At 49.1% G+C, this 19,716-nt stretch overlaps 2 protein-coding genes across 5 annotated transcripts in view; one reads left to right on the top strand and one right to left on the bottom strand.

Annotated features, from left to right (window-relative positions):
* Positions 1–2,696: 2,696 nt before the first annotated feature.
* On the bottom strand, positions 2,697–8,123 carry ING1 (inhibitor of growth family member 1). 3 transcript variants are annotated; one of them, XM_081214514.1, is made up of 3 exons: positions 6,158–6,302; positions 5,709–5,868; positions 2,697–3,630 (listed from the first exon to the last, which is right to left on the bottom strand). In XM_081214514.1, the coding sequence occupies exon 3, from the start codon at positions 3,482–3,484 to the stop codon at positions 2,930–2,932; it is 555 nt and encodes a 184-aa protein (XP_081070640.1). In that variant the 5' UTR covers positions 3,485–3,630; positions 5,709–5,868; positions 6,158–6,302; the 3' UTR covers positions 2,697–2,929. The 3 variants fall into 3 exon arrangements, with proteins under 3 accessions (XP_081070640.1, XP_081070641.1, XP_081070639.1); XM_081214515.1 differs by lacking the exons at positions 5,709–5,868; positions 6,158–6,302 and adding an exon at positions 7,784–8,123; XM_081214513.1 differs by lacking the exon at positions 5,709–5,868 and having other exon boundaries at positions 6,158–6,388.
* Positions 8,124–9,408: 1,285 nt separating this feature from the next.
* The window catches only part of CARS2 (cysteinyl-tRNA synthetase 2, mitochondrial), a 36,433-nt gene continuing 26,125 nt past the window's right edge, over positions 9,409–19,716 (top strand). The window contains exons 1-3 of one of the 2 annotated variants that reach the window (XM_081214432.1): positions 9,409–9,777; positions 13,338–13,388; positions 16,602–16,719. In XM_081214432.1, coding sequence (XP_081070558.1) covers positions 16,666–16,719 — 54 coding nt within the window. In that variant the 5' untranslated portion in view covers positions 9,409–9,777; positions 13,338–13,388; positions 16,602–16,665. Of the gene's footprint in view, positions 9,778–12,731; positions 13,002–13,337; positions 13,389–16,601; positions 16,720–19,716 lie in introns of those variants that run through there. The other variant, XM_081214431.1, reaches the window with a different exon arrangement.

Genomic DNA, 19,716 nt, shown 5'->3' with positions numbered 1-19,716 from the left:
AGTGGTGATCATTTTGCAATATATACAAATATCCAATCATTATGTGGTATACCTGACACATAATTAACATTTAATGTTATGTCGATTATACCTCCATAAAAATGTTTAAATCAAAAAAACCAAAAAGCAAATAAGCAAAAGCAACTGTTCTACATTAGATAGCTTTTCACTAACCTAAATAAATACAAAAAGAATTCAATCCCATTTTCGGCACTCCCCGAGGGTTACCTGGATCTTTCTGTTTTATCTTATCCCTTACCTGGTGATAAGGTTCTAAGCACTTATCTGTGACTTTTTATCCAGTGTCCACTGGAATTAATCCAAGTGATTTAACAGACAGCTAAATCGAACAAACTCTGCCTCTGTAACACTCCACATTTTAAAAAGAAAACATGGCTAACCATTGTCCTTACTGGAAACCTCATCGAAGGTAGGGAAAAAAGACCCAGCAGTAGATTAACTCTATGCCAGTGTCTTACTTCACCTCATTTAGTTCTCGGAACCACCCTAAGTGAAACATATAGTTGATTCTTGAACACCACGGAGGTGAGGGGCGCTGACCCCAGGGCAGTGGAAAATCCAAGTATAACTTAGAGTCAGCCCTCCGTCCCTGCAGTTCCTCTGTATCTGGGGTTCAGAGTCCACAGATTCAACCAAGTGCAGATCGTGCAGTTCTGTAGTGTTTACTTTTGAAAAGAACCCGCGTGAAAGTGGGCCCATGCACTTCAAACCTATGTTGCTCAAGGGTGAACTGTATTTTACAAGTGAAGAACCACGATCACGAGACAAAGATGGAGTTCGGACATAGCAAGGTTTGGCCCCTGTGCCTGTCTCTCTCCAGTAGAGCTGTCTACACCGAAACTGAATAAACATGAAGAAATCCAGTATTAGCAAATATGTTCTCTTCAATTTTCACTTCCATAACTTAACTTTCATCATTAGCTCTAATTAAAATAGAAGTGGAAAACTAGCAGATAGAGTTGTTTTCAATATAGTCAATTTATACAAGCAAAGATTCGTTTAAACTGCTCTTCTCGGCATTGGACTGTCATTGACTATTTTAGTTAACTTATTTTCATCTAGTAAACTTCCTAATTTTTATTTGTCTAGGTAAAGCTTATCAAATTTAAACACTTAAGATTCTTAAACGTTTGGGAGTTTTGCTGGAAAGCAAACGCCCATTTGTAGGTATTGATTTGCAAACAGTTCACGTTTTCACGTGTGATCAACTACAATGTGCATTTCTCTATCAAACAGCCCTCTGTACTGGAAATTCAATGTAAAAGTTAGGGAGTTATGTTTGGCACAAAACAAGTTCTCATTAATTGCTTACCAAATGAAGTCAACAATCAGAAAACAACTTACGGTTTTACATGTAATAAACACATGCCATACACGTGCTCAGATGCTACAGTGGTTCCTCGATTCTTCCTTGTGGTAGCTTCAGGGACTCAGGAGACTACGGAGAGAAACTGTTCTCTCCAATACAGGGTTAAAGTGAACCATATATCGCTTAGAAAGTAAAATTCCATTGACCCTTTCAATATGTGGGCAGTGGAGGACACCGATTACCATGCAAGAGGTCAGTCTAAATCAGAGGTCAGCACAGTTCTTCGATTGGGCCAGAAAGTAAATAATTTCAGCTTTGTGGGTCGTATGGTCTGTGTCCCAACCACTCAACTCTGACGCTGTACCAAAGCGGCCACACACAATGCGCTAGTGAATGAGCCTGGCTGTGTCAATAAACTTTATTTACGGACACTAAAACTTGAATTTCATATAATTTTCATATGTCACGAAATTGGATTCTCATGTTGATTTTTTTTTAAACATTTAACAATGTTAAGATCATTCTTGGCTCACACACCATACAAAAGCGGGTGGTGGGCTGTATTTGGTCTGTGGGCAGTAGTTTCCCCACCCCTGGTCTAAACATACACTCTGTTTTAACACTTATTTTTTGCTGGCAATTAGATAACTTCTACTTCATTATTAAGTGAAAACAATAATACAAAATTTGCTTAAGGCTTTGTCAAAGCTGCTGGTGTACACACGTTTAAGACAAAAATTTAACACTTACTTATGTCAAGATTAAATATACTGGTAGACGAACAAACTGGCCAAGTTGCATTTATTTCTTGATGTCAAGTCTGTACGGCTCTCATGCACACCATGGCATCTGGCTGCACTTCTGACTATAAATACAGCGAGTGCAAGTTCACTTGAAAATGCACATTTGTACACCTTATGTAAGTTAAAGACAGCTACACTAGTATTTGTTGATAGCAAAAGCGTGATCTGAAGCTCCAGGACTGGACCACTCCTGTTTGGTTTAATAAAAAAAATGTACGCAATCATTAAAAATGGCCATTTGGGGAACGGGCCAGTATATAAAACGTTTGTCAGGTAAAATGTAACCATTTAGCTTTTTTAAAAAATGATTTTCAAACTTTAAACCTTTCTATTGAATTGTTACATGGATATACACTATTATAGCAAGAAACAAATTTGCTATGGGCTATATTTTCAGCAACTTGGCTAACTTTTTAAAAACCTGTGAAGTAATAACATTTTTTAAAAAATAAAATGGTAGCTAAATGAAATCTCTTCTTTCCACGTTTAATGTGTTCGGTTGCTTCCAAGTCATATCCCCGACTGCCAACAAGAACAACAGAAACCAGAGACCCACTCGAGTGTTTAATTCAAACCTATATTTGCAGTTTCTAAAATGCTGATCCACAGACCACTCTCTCGTTACACATGTGCACCAACGGAAAAGCAAAGAGAACCCCGGTCATCCCTACGAGAGGAACAGCTCCTCTTCCAACAGTCTTCAGAAGGCTACACGTGCAGTCCCTGCGCCCATCCAGGTGGCGATGCAATAAATACACGGCTCGCCCTGCTCGCCTCGGTCCAGCCAGGCCCGCCACTACCTGTTGTAGGCCCGCTCCTTTTTGGACTTCTCCAGGGCCTTGTCCATGGTCTTCTCGTTCTCTCCTCGACATTTGGGGCAGTACCACTTGCCCTTGGGTTTATGGTTCAGCCCCACGCAGGAGAAGTGGAACCACTCGATGGGACACTCGTCATTGTCACAGCCGATCATCTCTCCATAGGAGACCTGATTGCACAGACAGTACGTGGGCTCGTTCGGGTCAATGGGAAGGTCTGCAGGGGACGCTTCCCTCTCGGCTTTGGCCTTGGAGCGTTTCTTCTTCTTGGAGGCCTTTGCCTTCTTCTCCTTAGGCGTTCCGGAGGTGATGTCATCATGGTCGTGATTACTGGCTGCGTTTTCCCGATTCTCGTTGTTGCGCTGTCGCCGGGACCGCTTGCTGTTAGGCTTTTCTGCCTGCGTGACTGTCTCAGGTTTTGACTTATCCTGGCCTGCTTTGCTGTGCCCAGTGGTGTCACTGACCTCTTGATGTGCCTCAAAGAGTTCCACGTGACTGTCCACCTGCCTGGCCCGGTTCTCCACCAGCTCCACCATCTGACTCACGATCTGGATCTTCTCGTCGCCCAGCTCCTGGCTCCGAATCAGGGCCCTCTGAATGCAGTGCAGCACTCTCCTCCTCTGGGTGCCGTCCGTCTCCCGCTTGAACTTCTCGTAATACTCATCCAGTTCCTTCAGGATTTCTGCAAAGGAAAAAATAAGCGTTACACCCTCGCTGTAAACCCTACCAAGGCTTTCGGTTCTCTCATCTACAAAAAAAGTAACTGTTAAGGAACAAAAAGGATCAATGCAAGGCTTCCTAGCATGAAACCTTGTAACCTGTAGGCCTCTCTGGCAGGCTTTTTTTTTTTTTTCCTGGTGAAACAATCTCTAGAACTAAATACAAACATCAACACGGTTCCTATTTATCCAAGTGCCCCTCGAAGCTCCCCAAGGGACTCCGTGCATTCAGAGACTGGGTAATGAAAACTCCTTGGACAGGCAGCTACGGGGCAAGTTCAAGTGTAGGTGAAGTGCTGAGGTCCAAACCTTTATTTTCTGTAAAATTAATGATTATGTCCTATATTTCCATTGTTTTTATTTAAATATTTTTGTAATAATTTAAAGGCTGTTATTTTAGCTATTTTAATGCACCGACGTCTAGAATACCGGATTAATTTAGAGAACGTACATAAATACTACATAGTGACCCAGGGCCTCAGTTTATTGGTCACATCATTCCATCTCAGCAGGTACAGGAATACCTCTGTATTACCCTGTATTACTGAAAACAAGAATGGTTTGTCACAATAAGCCAGGCAACCCAGCCTTGCTTTAAAACAAACGTTGCAGATTTTACGTTTCCATTTACGGCTTAAAACAGTAACATCTATATCTATAAAAGGCAACAGATTTTAGATAATCTGATTGAAATAAGGAAAGTAAATATTCTTCCCAAGAATTTACTTAAATACAGATAGAAATTACCAGTTATTTTCCCTAAACAGTAACCATTAAATTAAACAGTATCAGATTTTTCTCCTGAAAACCTTTTATAGTCTCTTAAAATAAGGCAATTCAACTCTCCAACTCAGAAGCTGTGGGAGGATACGGGTGGGGCGAGTATAAAATGTGACATAACCCCTTCCAGATCTTATATCCAATTAGTTATAGGGCATAAACCTCACACTAGAGTAAACATATGAACTTAGGCGAACACTACTTAAGCACATATTATTTTCCAGGCTACATTCTTCAACTGAAGATAGAGCTGAAGACATTTCTTAGAGGAACAATGCAGACTGTCTGCCACCAGAAAGGAGGAATGCCATAGTCTCACGGGCTCTTGGAGTAATTATTCCTTAAAATAAATAGCTCTATTCAACTTATCCAAGTTCTATTTCACAGGTGCTAAAATATGAGTTTCTGCCATTTATTTTTTAAGTGGATTACACATTACAAAACTGTATCACTTGGTTTAATTAGTAACCAAATTTCTAAAGACAATGTAATCATTTCATAGAAAAGAGAACAATTCCATCATATTGCTAGTTTAAAATTTAATAGCATACAGCTTCTTTTACATCACAAGCAAGCTTACAGCCACGTGAAGCCCCGCTGTGGGAAAGAAACAAACACCCCATTACAAAATTACCAAGAAATTCTTTTACCTACACAACAGCATACATTTCTTCGATGCCCCAAGAGAAGTACTCTTATCAACAAAGCCCCTGAAGTACAAACATCTGCAAACAGGAACCCCTGTGCTAACTAGGGTGGCATCCTGTCAGCACACCTGGCTTCTTCAGCTTCATCAGCTCCAACCGCTGCTGACCCTTTTTTCTAAAAAGGCTCCATACCGACACTACAGGAAAGCAATGGTACCATGGAAAGAATCTAAGGATTAAGTGAGACTGCAGCCGGATTTAAACTGATCTGTCCAATTATTAGAAACGTCTTTTTTGTTTTACGCAGGGATTGCGCTGAAGTGCTTTAGGAAGCCTTCTTCCTTGGTGCGTGGGCATTTAAAAAATAATACTTTAAAAATAGCTGGAAAATATTTTAAATTCAAAATAACCTCAAATATCACTGGTAAACTAATTATGATCCATCCTTATGAATTAATGTCCAGTTGATGTTTACTATGCAAACACTGTTAACCAAAGTTTGACTTGCAACCTAGGAGTTCTTTTAAAAATAAAGCCTTAATTCTTAGATTAGACTGTGCTGCGTATCTCAACACTCAGTACTAAGTCCCAACCAAATGAGTTACGACTATTACCATGACGGATGTTAAGGCTCTGCAGCTCACTCAGGGCACTGGCTTCCACGTGAGCCGGGTAGGGTGCGGGTGGGACTGATTTTCTCCGAAGGAGCCAAGTACGCACTGAGCGTGTATTAACTCGACGGAAGACACTCCGGCTCTGAAGCAGTAAAACAGGCTGTCAGACAGTAAGGAAAGCTGTAAGAAAGCAACCTCAACGGTATACTGACGTGGACGCTCGAAAATTTTCAGGATGAACTTCTTGGTCTCCTTGAGATTTCCTAAAAATGCTAAGGAACAGTGCCGGTGACGACGAATTCCTCAAAGACTGGGAAACCCGTTAACTTTCCGCTTTAGTCATTCCACCACCCGAGCCGCCTCCGAGCTCAGAGCACACGGGAACCCCTCGGGGGCCGCCCGGCTCTCCCTGTCCTGGGCCACCGACCCACCAGGCCCGGGTCACTCACGCTTCCCCCGCTCCACGCGGCCGCATCCGCGGGTCCTCGGGGCCCGGGCGGGAGGCCCGACTGCGCCCTCGACAGCCCCGGCAGCAAGAATTGCCGGCCTCGCCCTGTCCCCCGGGCGCCGCCATTGCTCCGCGACTGAATTGACCAGGCTCACGTCCATGGGGGCGGGGCCAAGCCGGTCCCCGCCAATGGGGAGGTGACCAGCCGGCGGCGCGCCCCGCCCCTGGAACCACTGCCTATGGGGGTCGCCGGGCCGGAGGGCGGAGGCCAGGTGGGGCACCAATCACAATGCAGGACCAGAGAACACAGCCCGCCCTAGCTACACCAGTGGCCAATGCGACGGCGGAGGTCGAGAGACCCGAAGACATTCAAATCAACTCGACCTCCTCCCTCCTCCCCGCCCCTCTACCAAAGAGAAAAAAGAAAGCAGCGGAAACAGAGACCCTTGCCAGTCACTGCGCAAGGCCCGCCCTCATCCGGCCCAGCAACCAATGGTTCAGCAGCGGACTGATAAGGACATTCCATGGGAGATGCCACGGCCAATTACAGGAGGCCGAGGCGGAACATTCGCAATATGCTAATAAGGCTCCTATAAAAGTCGCTGCGAAGCCGAGCCTCCGGTAGAGCGCGCAGGGGCGCCTTCCCCTCAGGAGTAGTCGGTTCTCTGTGGGGTGCTTCCTGGCTTTCCACCTCCCCCCACTCTTCCGTTTGCCTGCTGCGCAGTCCTGTAAACATGGGTAAACTCCGAGTGACTATCCACGTTCCAAATACAGACCCCAATGCCGTGCCTGACCAGGCAGGAAAGTTTCCCCAGCAGCCAGCAATTCCCAGCGGACCCGAACCCTCCGTCTCTCTCCGGCAGTCTGGGCAGCCGGGGCTGCAGAGAACGACCCACAGGTCCTCTCCCCTGCCATGTTCCTCTCCAAGCCGACGATACTTGCCTGCGCCCCCCGAGCGCAGCACAGATGGGCGACTTCTTCGCCACATCCTCCCTTCCCTGCCCTCCCCTTCCCCACTGCAAACACGGAATAAAGCCCTGGCCCTCCGTAAACTACACCCGGCCGCGTCGCCTCTCGCAAGTCGGCCCTCACTCCGTGTCCAGGGCCGTGGGCTGGGCGGGGGCGACTGGGGCTACACCACGCGGAGTACGGACCCCGGACTTTATGTAACACTCAGATTCGGGACTGGGTGAAGGTGGTTCCGGGGACAGCGAGCAGGGCCGGGGGACCCCTCGTCCGCAGCGCCCTCCCAGCAGCCCTGCGCGCAGCCCCGTCCCTGCGCCCCTCAGCCTAGCGACCGCGGCACATCCCTCCCTCGGCGCTGTAGCCTGCGCCCCCTGCGCCCCCTCCCCCGCAGCACCCCGCCTCGTCACTTCACTACAAAGAGCGCTTTGCTCGCGCAGCCTGGCGTTGAGACCTCTCGTTCCTCCTTCCTCCTCCGTGTCCGGGCTTCGCGCACAAGGACCTTGGCAAATCAAAGACGCTCCAGACCTTTTGTTTCTGCCGGCAAGGGCCCCGCCGCGGGCTCGCGGCTCTCCAGGAGGGGAGCAGGACGGCCCGCAGCCCCGCGGCGCGCCGCGACCGGTGGGGATGGAGCAGCCGCCCCCGCCCATCCATCCCGCCGTACCTTGGTATTTCGCGTCGATCTCCCGCATCAGAGAGACGTTTCTCTGCAGATCGAAAGGCAGAGACTCGATGGAGTCCAGGTAGTCCTCCACATAGTTCACCAGGTGGATCTGCTCCCCGTTGGCAGGGCTCAACATGGTTCACCGAGGTCCCCGGCGACTCCGCGCGGCTTTCCGCTTCCTCCGGCCCCCGCCCCCTCGGAGCCCAGCGCTGCAAAATGCAAGGCTCCCGCCCGCCGTCGCCCCCCCTCCGGCCGGCCCCGCGCCGCTACATCTGCGAGCCGCGCTGCCTGGGCCCGGGGACCGGCGCCTGGCGGGCCGGACCGGCGCTCGGCGGCCTCAGGCGCGGGGCGGGCGCAGGCGGGCGTGCGGGCGCGCACCCCGGCGCAGGGGCCGGGGCCGGGGCCGAGCGAGCGCGGGAAGGGGCGCGCGCCGCCCGCCGCGCCGCACTTGTCCAACGTGGAAAACCCAAATACCAGTTTCAAACACTTGGGAAACATTCGGCCCCCAGCACCGCGCATGCGCCCCGGCCCCTCCGCCCCCCCCCTTCTCCCGTGGGCCCCGCCCCCACCGCGTTCATGCCCCTCACCAGCCCCGCCGCCCGGGGGTGTGGGTTTGTCTGTCACTTTTGCCCGGGCGGGGGCCGCGGGGGCAAGGGGCGGCGGGTGAGGCGCAAACTTTACTAGGAGTTTCGCACTTGCAGGCGGAGCGCGTCGGGCGGCACTGCACGCCCACAGTGGGACGCGGGGCAGCAGATAGCCCCGCCCAAGACCTGGCCAGAACCGACCCGGCAGTGGCACCATTGCGAACCCAGGTCGCCACCTCCCTCCCCATGCTCAGCCCCTCACTCTCCGAAGCCCGCCTTGCAGTGGGAAATAAGTACGGCTCGGAACAGACTGGCAACCTCAACAGCCAATCGAGTTGCCGCTCTCACATCAGTAGTCCAATCAGGACGAAGAGAAGGCGGGGTGAGCACGGACACCTCCTCCCGGGCTCTTACTACTAGAAACCCGCGTCCTCCAGGGGGCGGAGGGACAGGGCTGGCCGAGCAGGCCGGAAGCGATGGCGCATGCGCACTGGTGCGGCCCTGGCAGCAGCCTGCCCGCGCGGGAGACCTACCATTCGGCAGTCGGACCACCACTCCCAGCAGCCTTGGCGGCTCTCGCGCTTGCGCAGTCCTCACCGCCCTCCCTTTGTGTTGTCGGCCGGAGCCCAGTGTTGAGCGGCTTGGGAACAAAGGGGTTCGAGAGGGGAGCAGTTCCCCACGCCGGGCCCCCGCAGAGGGCGGGCCACCCCGACTCCTTCCCGCCTGTGTCCTGGAATCCGCTCTTTAAGTCCGCGACCCCATTTCGAAAGACCACCCAAAGCGGGGCGGGGCAGGCTTCCACTTGCCGGGGTCCTGGGGGTCTCTCCCTGTGCTGTCTCGGCCCCTCCCCTCCCCCATGGCTCCTCTCCCCGCCCTAAACTCCTTGATTAGGACTTTCGGAAGAGCCCCGTTGCCTAGACGACGGGCCAGCGCTCAGGCCCGCCCCTTCCGTCCGAGGACCCGCCCATGGGCGTGGCCACGCTCTGGCTTTTGTCTTCTGGGCCCAGGCCTGCGCCACGGCTGGTGTTCACGGCTTGGCGCGCTCGGCCGCTTCGGCTGTGCTCTGCTGTTTGGCCGTCTCGTCTTCCGAGGGGTGGGTGTCCTGTCGTGGTCTCTAACCCTGTCAGGTAGCTCGGCCGCAGCCTCCGGACGTCCCTACCAGCTCCGCGCCTGGGCGGCGCCGCGTCCTTCGGCTCGTGGATGGGGCGTTTCGGCCTCGCTCTCGGGTGTCCTGCTGCCCCGCGGACGCTCCACTTGGTCGGGGAAGGATTCTCTGAGGTTCGGCACGTTCTCGTTGGAGCTCCGAGTCTCCGGAGAAGCAGTGTTGTGACAACCACGACCGCCGGGAAGTTTTAAGTTACTCTTTGTAACCCAATAGCATTGCAGACCAATCCAGTGTTTATAAAATAGGTAATTATCTGCAGCGGTGCTCATTCCAGCGATCTGCGGGGCGCAGACGACACTAAATGGAGCTGTTTGTCTTTCGAAATGAGTTGTTCACATTGGATCGTTGATGCGGTGATAAATGACGAATAATACTTACACTTTCAAGTAAACGGGTTTGATCTTTACTCTCAGCCCCCTTAACCCACCCTCACATCAGGAGAACGTTCACTTCGATATTCAGGATAATGGTGGTTATTTTACTTAGCGATTCGCATTTTTCCAGTTTTGGCCCAGCTTAAAGCAAATGATGAGTTAAGTTTCATTTACTGGCCACTAGCCTGCACAAAAGAGTTTAATACTATGACGTTATGTGGAAACGGAGACATTATATGGGATAGAGAGTAAACGTTGAATAAGAAAAAAGCAGATAAGTAATTTTAAAGTACAGTTGCAAGAAAGAGATAGGTTCTTTTAATCCTTGCCTTCATCGGCTCTAAAATGAGTAGTGTTTATCTTGATTTAAGAATAAAGGTGAGAAACAATTTACCCCTTCCAATGATAAGCAAGCTGGAGGTTTTTTTGTTTGTTTGTTTTTTAATCACGATGTCATCCCAATAATGATTATTCATGTTTTCATGGACTTCACAGACACGTGAAACAAAAAAAACTTACTCATTCAACAAGAAATATTTAATGAACACCTAGCATGTGCTAGCTGCTGTTCTATGCAGTAGGGATGCAGTGGTGAAAAATGTCTGTATGACATTTAATTTACCCCTTGGGCTAAAAAGTCAGAAAATATTTGATTAGCTTTACAAAGTTCTTAAAGTGTATGCCAAAGATTTTACCGTTTTCTGGACAAGGTTAGAAGACCAATAGCTAAGGCATAACTGTGACCACGCATTTTAGATATGCCACTAAAGAAAAGTGTTTAATTTTGAGGATAGATTGAAGAATTTTGGTTGTTTCAATTTTGTTCTTTGGAGTGTGTTTCAAAAATAGTTATTAAATTCTCTTTTCTAAGGTTATATTTCTAGTTTAACTGGAGATGCTGAAACCTATGGGAGTAAAAGAGATGAACATACAATTCTTTATGTTTTGAGGTGCTTAAAATATAAATCCTAACACATTCATCGCAAACTTGAATTGCCCTAAACAATATGTGCTACCTTATCTACTCTAGTTTCGATGTACAAATTTTGCTTTGAAAGAAAATGTAATGCTGAGAACTACATTTTTTTTGCTGTTGTCATGAAGGACTAAGAAATGGCATTCGTGATATTTTGGAATCGTTCATTTTAATATACTTTGTTCTGACCTAGACTGGGAGGGGTCACCTCAACGCTCACGCACTCTTTTGGTGTATGTGCTAATACATCTTCCCAGTCACTTTTACTTTAATATTGAACCTGCAAGAGGAGTCATGCTTTTAAGCATCATTAAATAATGGGTATGTTTATCACTGTTTGAAGATTCCCAGAAGACTTAAGGTAGCATTGCTGCCTGCCAAGGGCTAAGCACCTTATGGGACCAATTTTCAGAGGACAAGATACCACTGTTAGTTTAAAAATCATGATGTCCTATGGCCAATTAAAACCTGCCAGCTATCCAGATTCATGTGCGGGGTTTGGTGTTGTCTTACTAAATCTGTTTTCAAAACTTCTAGCTTTTTCCTTGAATTCCGCATATTCTCACAGATTGCAGTCAAGCCTTTTGTTCATTTTCTTATTTTACTGGCATATCTAATATCTGGGTCAGAGCTTTCTCTATCAGATGTTTTACTGCTCAAATGTTCTCCCACCTGCACAACAGGTGGATTTCATCAGAGATTGATTCTGCAGTCCTTTTCTGAATTTGTTTGTGGGTACAGTGAGAGTGTTCAAAAGAACTTGCAATCTAAAGTACTCAGGGATCGGGTAATGCACCAGCAGAACTCTGAGTATTTGGGGAGTGTGTGCTTAGCACTGATGTGGAGGTCTCCTAATTCTGAACGACAGATTCTAACATTTTAGCGTCATGCCTTAGAACACAATTCACGTTAGACTACCGTTTAGCTGCAGAGCTGGACTCCAGGGATCTTGGGGAAAAGTTTAAGTGCTCTAGGAAGATAATTGTTTGTCTCTAGCTAAGCACTTGCCTTTCTATAGAACACCCAAAACAAGCCCAAGAAAGAACTGGGGAACTTATGTGCTGTTCTGAGGACTGCAAAAGCAAAGGGGATTTTTTTTCTTTTTTCCTTTCCTTTCTTTTCCTCTCTTTTTCTTTTTCTTTCCTTTCCTTCTTTTTCTTTCTTCCTTTCTCATTCTTTCATCCTTTCGTTCTTTCTCTTTCTTTTTTTGACACGGTTTTGAAAGATATCAGTAGGGACACATTTGTCGAGATAATTTGAAAGTAACTTCGAGAGAATCCACCTTTAAAAAGTCCCGTTGAAACCGCAATTCAGAATGTTTTTGTTCTCAAGAGACGAGATGACATAACTTTTAATATTAAAATGAATCCCAGGCAGACATTTCCTACTACGCGTACTTGATGAATGGGTGGTGTCCTAGCTTCGTTCTTTCATGCGCAGAGTGTGTGCGCTGGGGTGCAGACGTGCTCTGTGTGCTGCGCTGGGGTGCAGACGTGCTCTGTGTGTGCTGAGTTGGGGTGCAGACGTGCTTCGCCAGTAGGCGAGGAGCCGGCAGCTGGTGCCCGCCCTGTGAACCGGACCCGGCCGCGCGTGGGCCCGTCCCCAGGCCCGGGTCGCATCGGTTCTGCTCAGTCCCGCGCCTAGAAGGGCGGAGCGCCTCGGCCCGCGCGCGGCCCGGGGCTGGGACACTACCCGAGCCTGCCGCTCCCCTCCCCCACGCCGAGGCACTGCCCCTCCCGCCGCAGCGGGCTCCGGACAGCCCGAGGGAGGCGGGGCGGCCTCTTCCCGACCGCCTCTTCCGGGGTAGGCGGGGCGTGACAGGGCCTCTTCCGTGTGGGCGGGGCCTGGTGGCCCTTCCCGGAGTGGGTATGGCTGGCGAGTCTCTGCGCGCGGCTCGCGGAGCGGCCATGCTGCGGACGCGCAGGGTCTCCGTGGGTTCCTCACTTTTCCGGGCCGCGCTGGGCCTGGGGCCGGGGCCGCGGCCGGGGCGGGCGGCGTCGGGGGCGCGCGGGCAGGGCTGGCTGCAGCCTGCGGGCTACGACACGGGCGTCAGGGTGTACAACAGCCTCACTGGGAGGAAAGACCCCTTGATCGTGAGCGGCGCGGACACCGCCTCCTGGTAGCCCCCGGGGATTGGGGGGGCGGGGTGCTGCGGGAGATGGGGCGGGAAGGGCTGTGGACCCAGCGTATTCGGAGGCGGGGCCTCTGCATGGAAAGCGGGATTGGGATCTCAGGTGGAAGCATTTAATAAGTGATAAAAGCATGTTTAAAGTCATAGTGATTCACAGGTTCGGCTGTGCATTTAGCGATTCAAGTGTAATACAGCCCCAGCTATGCATTCCCCCAAAGTGGTTACTTTTCAAAAAAGGCATGATTATATGATGATCATAACTGAGAGTGGGGTGCCGTTTCTTGCAAATATGTTTCACCTGGTGGATTTTAACTCTGTTCCTAGGTATAGCTGTGGACCAACTGTCTACGATCATGCACACCTGGGTCATGCTTGGTGAGTGTCCTGAGGTTGAATTTTCACACTTTAAGGGACCATTTATTTTGGAAAGAAAAAGCCTTTGCATGTTTTTGCCATCCCTCAAGTGGCAACTTGAGAATGCTGAATAATTACTGTATTGCAGGCATCGTGGGAAGCATACATGTCATAGTCTCGCTTGGTCCCATTTCACAGGTGAGGAAGGTCAGGGAGGCAGTGAGGAGCAGTGAAGAAGGAGGACCTGTTTTGGAATCGTTGGGTAGTGAGACGAAGCCTTTCCAAGGGGCCTTGAATCAGCTGGTCAGGAGTTATTTCTGGCCCCCATCGCTTATTTCCCAGCTGTGGACAGGCCACTTTATTACTTTTTTTTTTAATAGTTATTTATTTATTATTTATTTATTTTAGCTGTGGCAGATCTTAGTTGTGGCATGTGAGATCTTTTTTAGTTGCAACATGCTGACTTCTTCGTTGCGGCATGCATGTGGGATCCAGTTCCTGGACCAGGGATTGAACCTGGGCCCCCTGCATTGAGAGTGCAGAGTCTTACCCACTGGACCACCAGGGAAGTCCCCCACTTTATTACTTTGAGTCCTGGTTTCTTCATCTTTGAGGTGGGGATAATAGTATCCATCTTTCTGAATCTTCACAGTTTTATGAAATAACTCCCATAAAGTGCTGCTTAACCCAGTCCCTGAGGTGGGAAGTGTGGTGAAGGCTCACCAGTTCTTTTTTTTTTTTTTTTTTGCGGTACGCGGCCTCTCACTGCTGTGGCCTCTCCTGTTGCAGAGCACAGGCTCCTGACGCGCAGGCTCAGCAGCCATGGCTCACGGGCCCAGCCGCTCCGCGGCATGTGGGATCTTCCCGGACCGGGGCACGAACCCGTGTCCCCTGCATCGGCAGGCGGACTCAACCACTGCGCCACCAGGGAAACCCTGATCTCTTTATTGGAGTATTAAATATGTTGGGGGAAATATTGAAAACAGTAGAGGTTATTGTATCTCCCACCCTGGAAAACCTCTCCACAAAGGCAAAAGAGAAAGAAAACAGTTTTACTATCGAATAAGAATTAAACCTTCGAATGGGACGCACAGGCAGCTCGCTGAAAGGATTGCAGAGACGAAGGGACTTGCAGTCTTGTGTAAGCTGAGTGGGCCCAGCTCTCTGGTTCAGGCAGGTCTGCAGTGTGGATTCGGGCACCGGTTAGGCCCCTCCCATGGGGTGGCGAACATTCTTGGTAACTTCATTTCAAAGTGAAGGCTCCCAGGTCCTTGAAACTCTCCTGAGTTATGAGACTGACGGAGGCTTGTTTAGCCATTAGAAGCATTTAGGTACATTTTAAAAGGGCTGAGGAAGAAATTCTGAAAGCAAGGGGGAGTAGGGCAGAGCCTCTCCCTTATCTCCAACTACAGCAGAATCAGGCCTTTCAGTTGTAATTTGGGTCTGTCCTTACAAATACGGAAAAGAGTACGGATCTTCAGTGTACGGCCAAGACAGTGTTCGTGGTTCTTAGGCTGAGAAACAGAACGTCATCAACACCCCAGAAGCCTCCTGTCCGACTCCCTCGCCCAGGCCCCCCTTGAGGATAACCACTCTGGGCATCTCGGCGGTGCGTCATCAGGGAGAGTCCTCATTTAGGGGTGTCCCTGCGAGGTAGAACCCTAAGTGCTACGAGATTTCTGAAGAGGTTGTTATCTTGGGGGCAGGGATGGTCAGGCACGGTCAGGCACGGTCAGGCACGGTCCACTGCTCTTAAGTAAAGTTTAAAATCCCAAAGCCCAGGACCGTGTCCTTCCGCGGGTCTGTCCCTACTCACTCTCCAGGTTCCTGTCTCCACACTGTCCTCCCGGCTCGCCCCGCCAGCCTCTGTGCTAAAGAGACAGACACTTAACAGACACAGCTCTTGCTACGTGCCATTCTAAATGCTGCGCAAACCCCAGCCAGTGATATCCTCTGACCACACCAGGTGGTGGTGCTCTCATCCCCAGAGTGTAAATGGGGACAGGTCCCCTGGCCGGGAAGTGCTGAGCTGAGGGGGAGGCGGGTGTCTGCCGAGTCCAGGTTCCCCGCTAGGGGTGTGGCCTCAGCCAGGAGAGCTGGTCCTGCACCTGGGCTTTCAAGGTACCCACGGTGCTTGTGGAGGCCCCGGGGAGCAGCCCCATGCAGGTATCAGGGACCCGCAGCCCCCGAGCTCCTCTGGGCTGCGCATGTGATTTGACTCTTCACTCTGTTTTAGGTTCCTGTTAGCTTTTTCTCTTAAATCTCATTTCTTGTAGAGTTTTCCTGACTTGACAAAGAGGGGTACACTGATGATAATTATAGTAAGAATTAGTTGGAATTCCTCCTGCACAGGCACCAAGATTATGTACAGCAACCCTATGACATAGTGGAATTTTGCCCAGTTCATAAATAAGCAGTCTGAGGCTTCAAAAGGATATTTAACCTTTTAGCTCCTTGAGAAGGAGTTTTGGAGATGCTTGTCCCTAGAATTTGGCCTCAACTCTGTTCGGGGCGGGTGGGTGTTGGGAGTTCAAGGGGTACAATAATAAGGCTCATTTTCAAGGGAAAATGATTTTATGAGCTCAAATTTAGGCCGTGTGGATAGCAGAGATGAGCATGAGATTAGCTGACCCTGAGTTTTAAGGTGGTTTTTATGGGAAACTGGTTTCTTGAGATTTTAAATGGATCTTAGATTTTAAACCCTTTTGCTTTCACAAGTCTGAATTACCCCTGTGCAGTCTGTCCATAAGCTGGTTTTTCTATCTTCCACAGTTGTGTGCATGTTTCTTAGGAATGATCTTATCCAGCTTTGATGGGATTGTCCCTGTCTTGATTTGTCATTATTTGCTTCTGTCTCTTGTCACGGTGAAACATTAGTTATTCTAGAACACGAACAAGGATGGTAAAAGCTCTCAGTATCTTGACCACCTCCTGAACTTGCATCACGAGTGAATTTTTTGTACAGTTGAATAGATGTAAGCTCAACGTCTGTAACGTTAAACATGCTGCTGCGGTGTCCTGAAATTGAGGCAGCCCCTTTGTCAGTGTCTCATGCAGACCCACGTGGGCCAGTCAGTAAGAGGCTTTTCCTTTTCTCAGCTGTCCTTGGAGCTGTCCTTGGTATCACACGCTCACAGTCAACGTGCGGCATCACGTTAAATGTACGGCACAGCTTTTGAAGATCGCAGTGATGACTTTAGGTTTTAAAGATGCCCTAACGTTTTTTTCTTTCAGCTCATATGTTAGATTTGATATAATTCGAAGGATCCTTACCAGGGTTTTTGGGTGCAACATCATCATGGTGATGGGAATTACAGACGTGGATGATAAAATAATCAAAAGAGCCAATGAGGTAAGTGTGGATTATATTGATTAGTGCTTTGATTGATTAGTATTCTAACCCCTATTCGACAGTTCTTATTTGCACTTCACAAGACTTTTCAGGCCTTACTGTCCACACGTGGCCCCCACGAGGATACTCTGACAGGTTATCTTCCTGAATCGTCTCATTCCTTGGAGGCCTCCTGGCCTGAATGCAGGCCCTTCCCTGCCCCCTCAGCCTCCAGGGTAAATACCTTACTCCCTGTTTACAGAGGAAAGTCAAAAGGCCATTTTGGGGCTCGGGAAATTTAGCTCATAGGAGGTTTAATTTGCTCATTTGTTAAGTGAACAGGGTGCTTCTCTTATATCTCATTCAGCATTTAGAGGAAGTCTTGGGGGGAAATCCTAACATAGGGATTAACTAAAATAGTTATATTTTTATTTTTTATTTTTAAAAATTTTATTTATTTTTTTGGCCGTGGCACATGGCTTCTGGGATCTTAGTTCCCCGACCAGGGATTGAGCCTGGCCCCTTGGCGGTGAGAACAAAGAGTCCTAACCACTGGACCACCGGGGAAGTCCCTGTAGTTCTATTGTTATTTATTATTTATTTATTTATTTTGGCTGCACTGGGTCTCAGTTGCGGCATGCAGACTCTTAGTTGTGGCATGCATGCGGGATCTAGTTCCCTGACCAGGGATCGAACCTGGGCCCCCGGCATTGGGAGCGCGGAGTCCTAACCATGGGACTGCCAGGGAATTCCCTATAGTTTTATATATATGTGTGTGTATATATATATATATATATATATATATATATATATTTTTTTTTTTTAAATAAATTTATTTCTTGTTTTCTCTTTTTTTTTTTTTGCGGTACGCGGGCCTCTCACTGTTGTGGCCTCTCCCGTTGCGGAGCACAGGCTCCGGACGCGCAGGCTCAGCGGCCATGGCTCACGGGCCCAGCCGCTCCGCGGCATGTGGGATCTTCCCGGACCGGGGCACGAACCCGTGTCCCCTGCATCGGCAGGCGGACTCTCAACCACTGTGCCACCAGGGAAGCCCTATTTTTTTATTTTATTTTATTTATTCTTGGCTGTGTTGGGTCTTCGTTGCTGCACGCGAGCTTTCTTTAGTTGCGACGAGTGGGGGCTACTCTTCGTTGCGGTGCGTGGGTTTCCCATCGCGGTGGATTCTCTTGTTGCGGAGCACGGGGTCTAGACATGCGGGCTCAGTAGTTGTGGCTCACGGGCTTAGTTGCTCTGTGGCATGTGGGATCTTCCTGGACCAGGGCTTGAACCCATGTCCCCTGCATTGGCAGGTGGATTCTTAACCACTGTGCCACCAGGGAAACCCCCTATAGTTATATTTTTAAAAGTCTACTTTCAAAGGTTCACCTCTTCTGCTTTTTATGATTAGCAACTCTCTATAACAATTATGTATATCTATAACAGTTATCTCTAACGATCTGTAAAAAATTGTTAAATTATCTAATTTACAGAAAAACCTACATGGAGTGCCTTACATCCTGTAATTTTAAAAATGTATGAATATATGTATATATATAGTGTTTTTTTTTTAGAAAACGAGTTTATACTTTATATTGTTTCGTAACCTGCTTTTTCCACTTATTGCATTTTGAGTGTTTTTTCATGTTAAGTATTCTTAAACATTTTAAAATCGTCTTACAACCTTCCGTCACACAGACATTGTACTTACTACCATCCTTATATTTGGACTCTTGCATTCCTCCCATATTCTGTTATTTTCTCTCAGATTTATTTCCTAGAAACCCCATCTCCCTATTTCCTACCGATTTGCCTTTTTAATAACTAGACAGCATTCCGCCGTTGGGGGCTACTCAAGAGATTCCTCTGGACCTCCCCATCTTTGACTGTTTTTATTGTTTCTAGATGTTAAAAATAGTGCTGCAGTGAATTTCTTTTTCTCCCCCGCTGTTTTGTTTGCTTAAATATTTTTCCCAAGGTGGAATTACTAGGTCAAATGATGAGCAGTTTATCTGATACGATTTGTCACCCTTCTTGGAGCTGGATCATTTCAGAGAGAGGTTACCAGCAGTGCCGAAAATGGGTTCCAACTTTAAACGTATTGCCTCACGTCCTCAGCACGGCAGGGTTTCCCATTTTTACTTAGTCTGGATAGTTCAGTCAGTGTGTCGTGTCCCCTGACAGTGGACTCGACTTCCCTTTCCAGGACTGTCCCTGAACTTCATTGACCATCCGGGTCCTGGCTCAGGCCTGGGACAGAGGCTTTATGTGGACAGAGGTGAGACCGACAGTTCCTGGCCTCCGGACCTTGTGTCCGGCGAGGCACACGGACCCTCAGACGGATGCTCTGTGTGTGACTTAGTTTATTTTGTAAGCCCAGATTGGGGGTGGGGTGCAAAGAGGGTCACTGCGCCTTTTTGGAATTCAGAGATGACTTACTGGAGGAGTTTCGCCCACGCGGGATGTTAGGAAGGGACTGGCACGTGAAGAGCGAGACATTCTGGGTGGAGGGGAGAGCGTGTCCCGCGTGGAAGCCAATCCTGCAGTATCCTTGGCACATGGGGCGGGCGGTGCCAGCTGGCGAAGCTGGAGAGGGAGGGGCATCCCGGCCTGGACGATGACCTGGGAGTTGGGCTTTGTTCCGTAGACCGTGGGACCTTCCAGCACGGGACCAGCTCAGTGCAGTGGGAATGGCCCGCTCTGGGGCGGAGGGATGCGACCAGGGACAAGGGCCTCAGGGAAGGCTCGGTGGGCACCCTGCACTGAGGGAGGGTGCGCGCTTCGTGAGTGGAGAGAGAGGGAGTTTGAGGTATCGGAGGAAACCCAAACCAGTAGGAAGCTCAGCTCAGGGCTGTGTTGAAATAAAAATACGCATGTGGTCTTTGTCGTGGTTCCTGGTCCACAGCTGGAGTGATAGTGTCTTCTCTGAGCTAATGGGATGACCAGTGGCTGGGCCCTTAGATGGTGTTGGGATGGGGGCTGGTGCCAGAAAGACCAGCCACGAGTCGAGCTGGAACTTTC

Source organism: Mesoplodon bidens (genome assembly GCF_964165515.1).
Source record: "Mesoplodon bidens genome assembly, chromosome: 17".
Taxonomy (NCBI): domain Eukaryota; kingdom Metazoa; phylum Chordata; class Mammalia; order Artiodactyla; family Ziphiidae; genus Mesoplodon; species Mesoplodon bidens.
The sequence above is the reverse complement of the archived record's forward strand: the minus strand, read 5'-3'. Positions and strand labels throughout refer to the sequence as shown.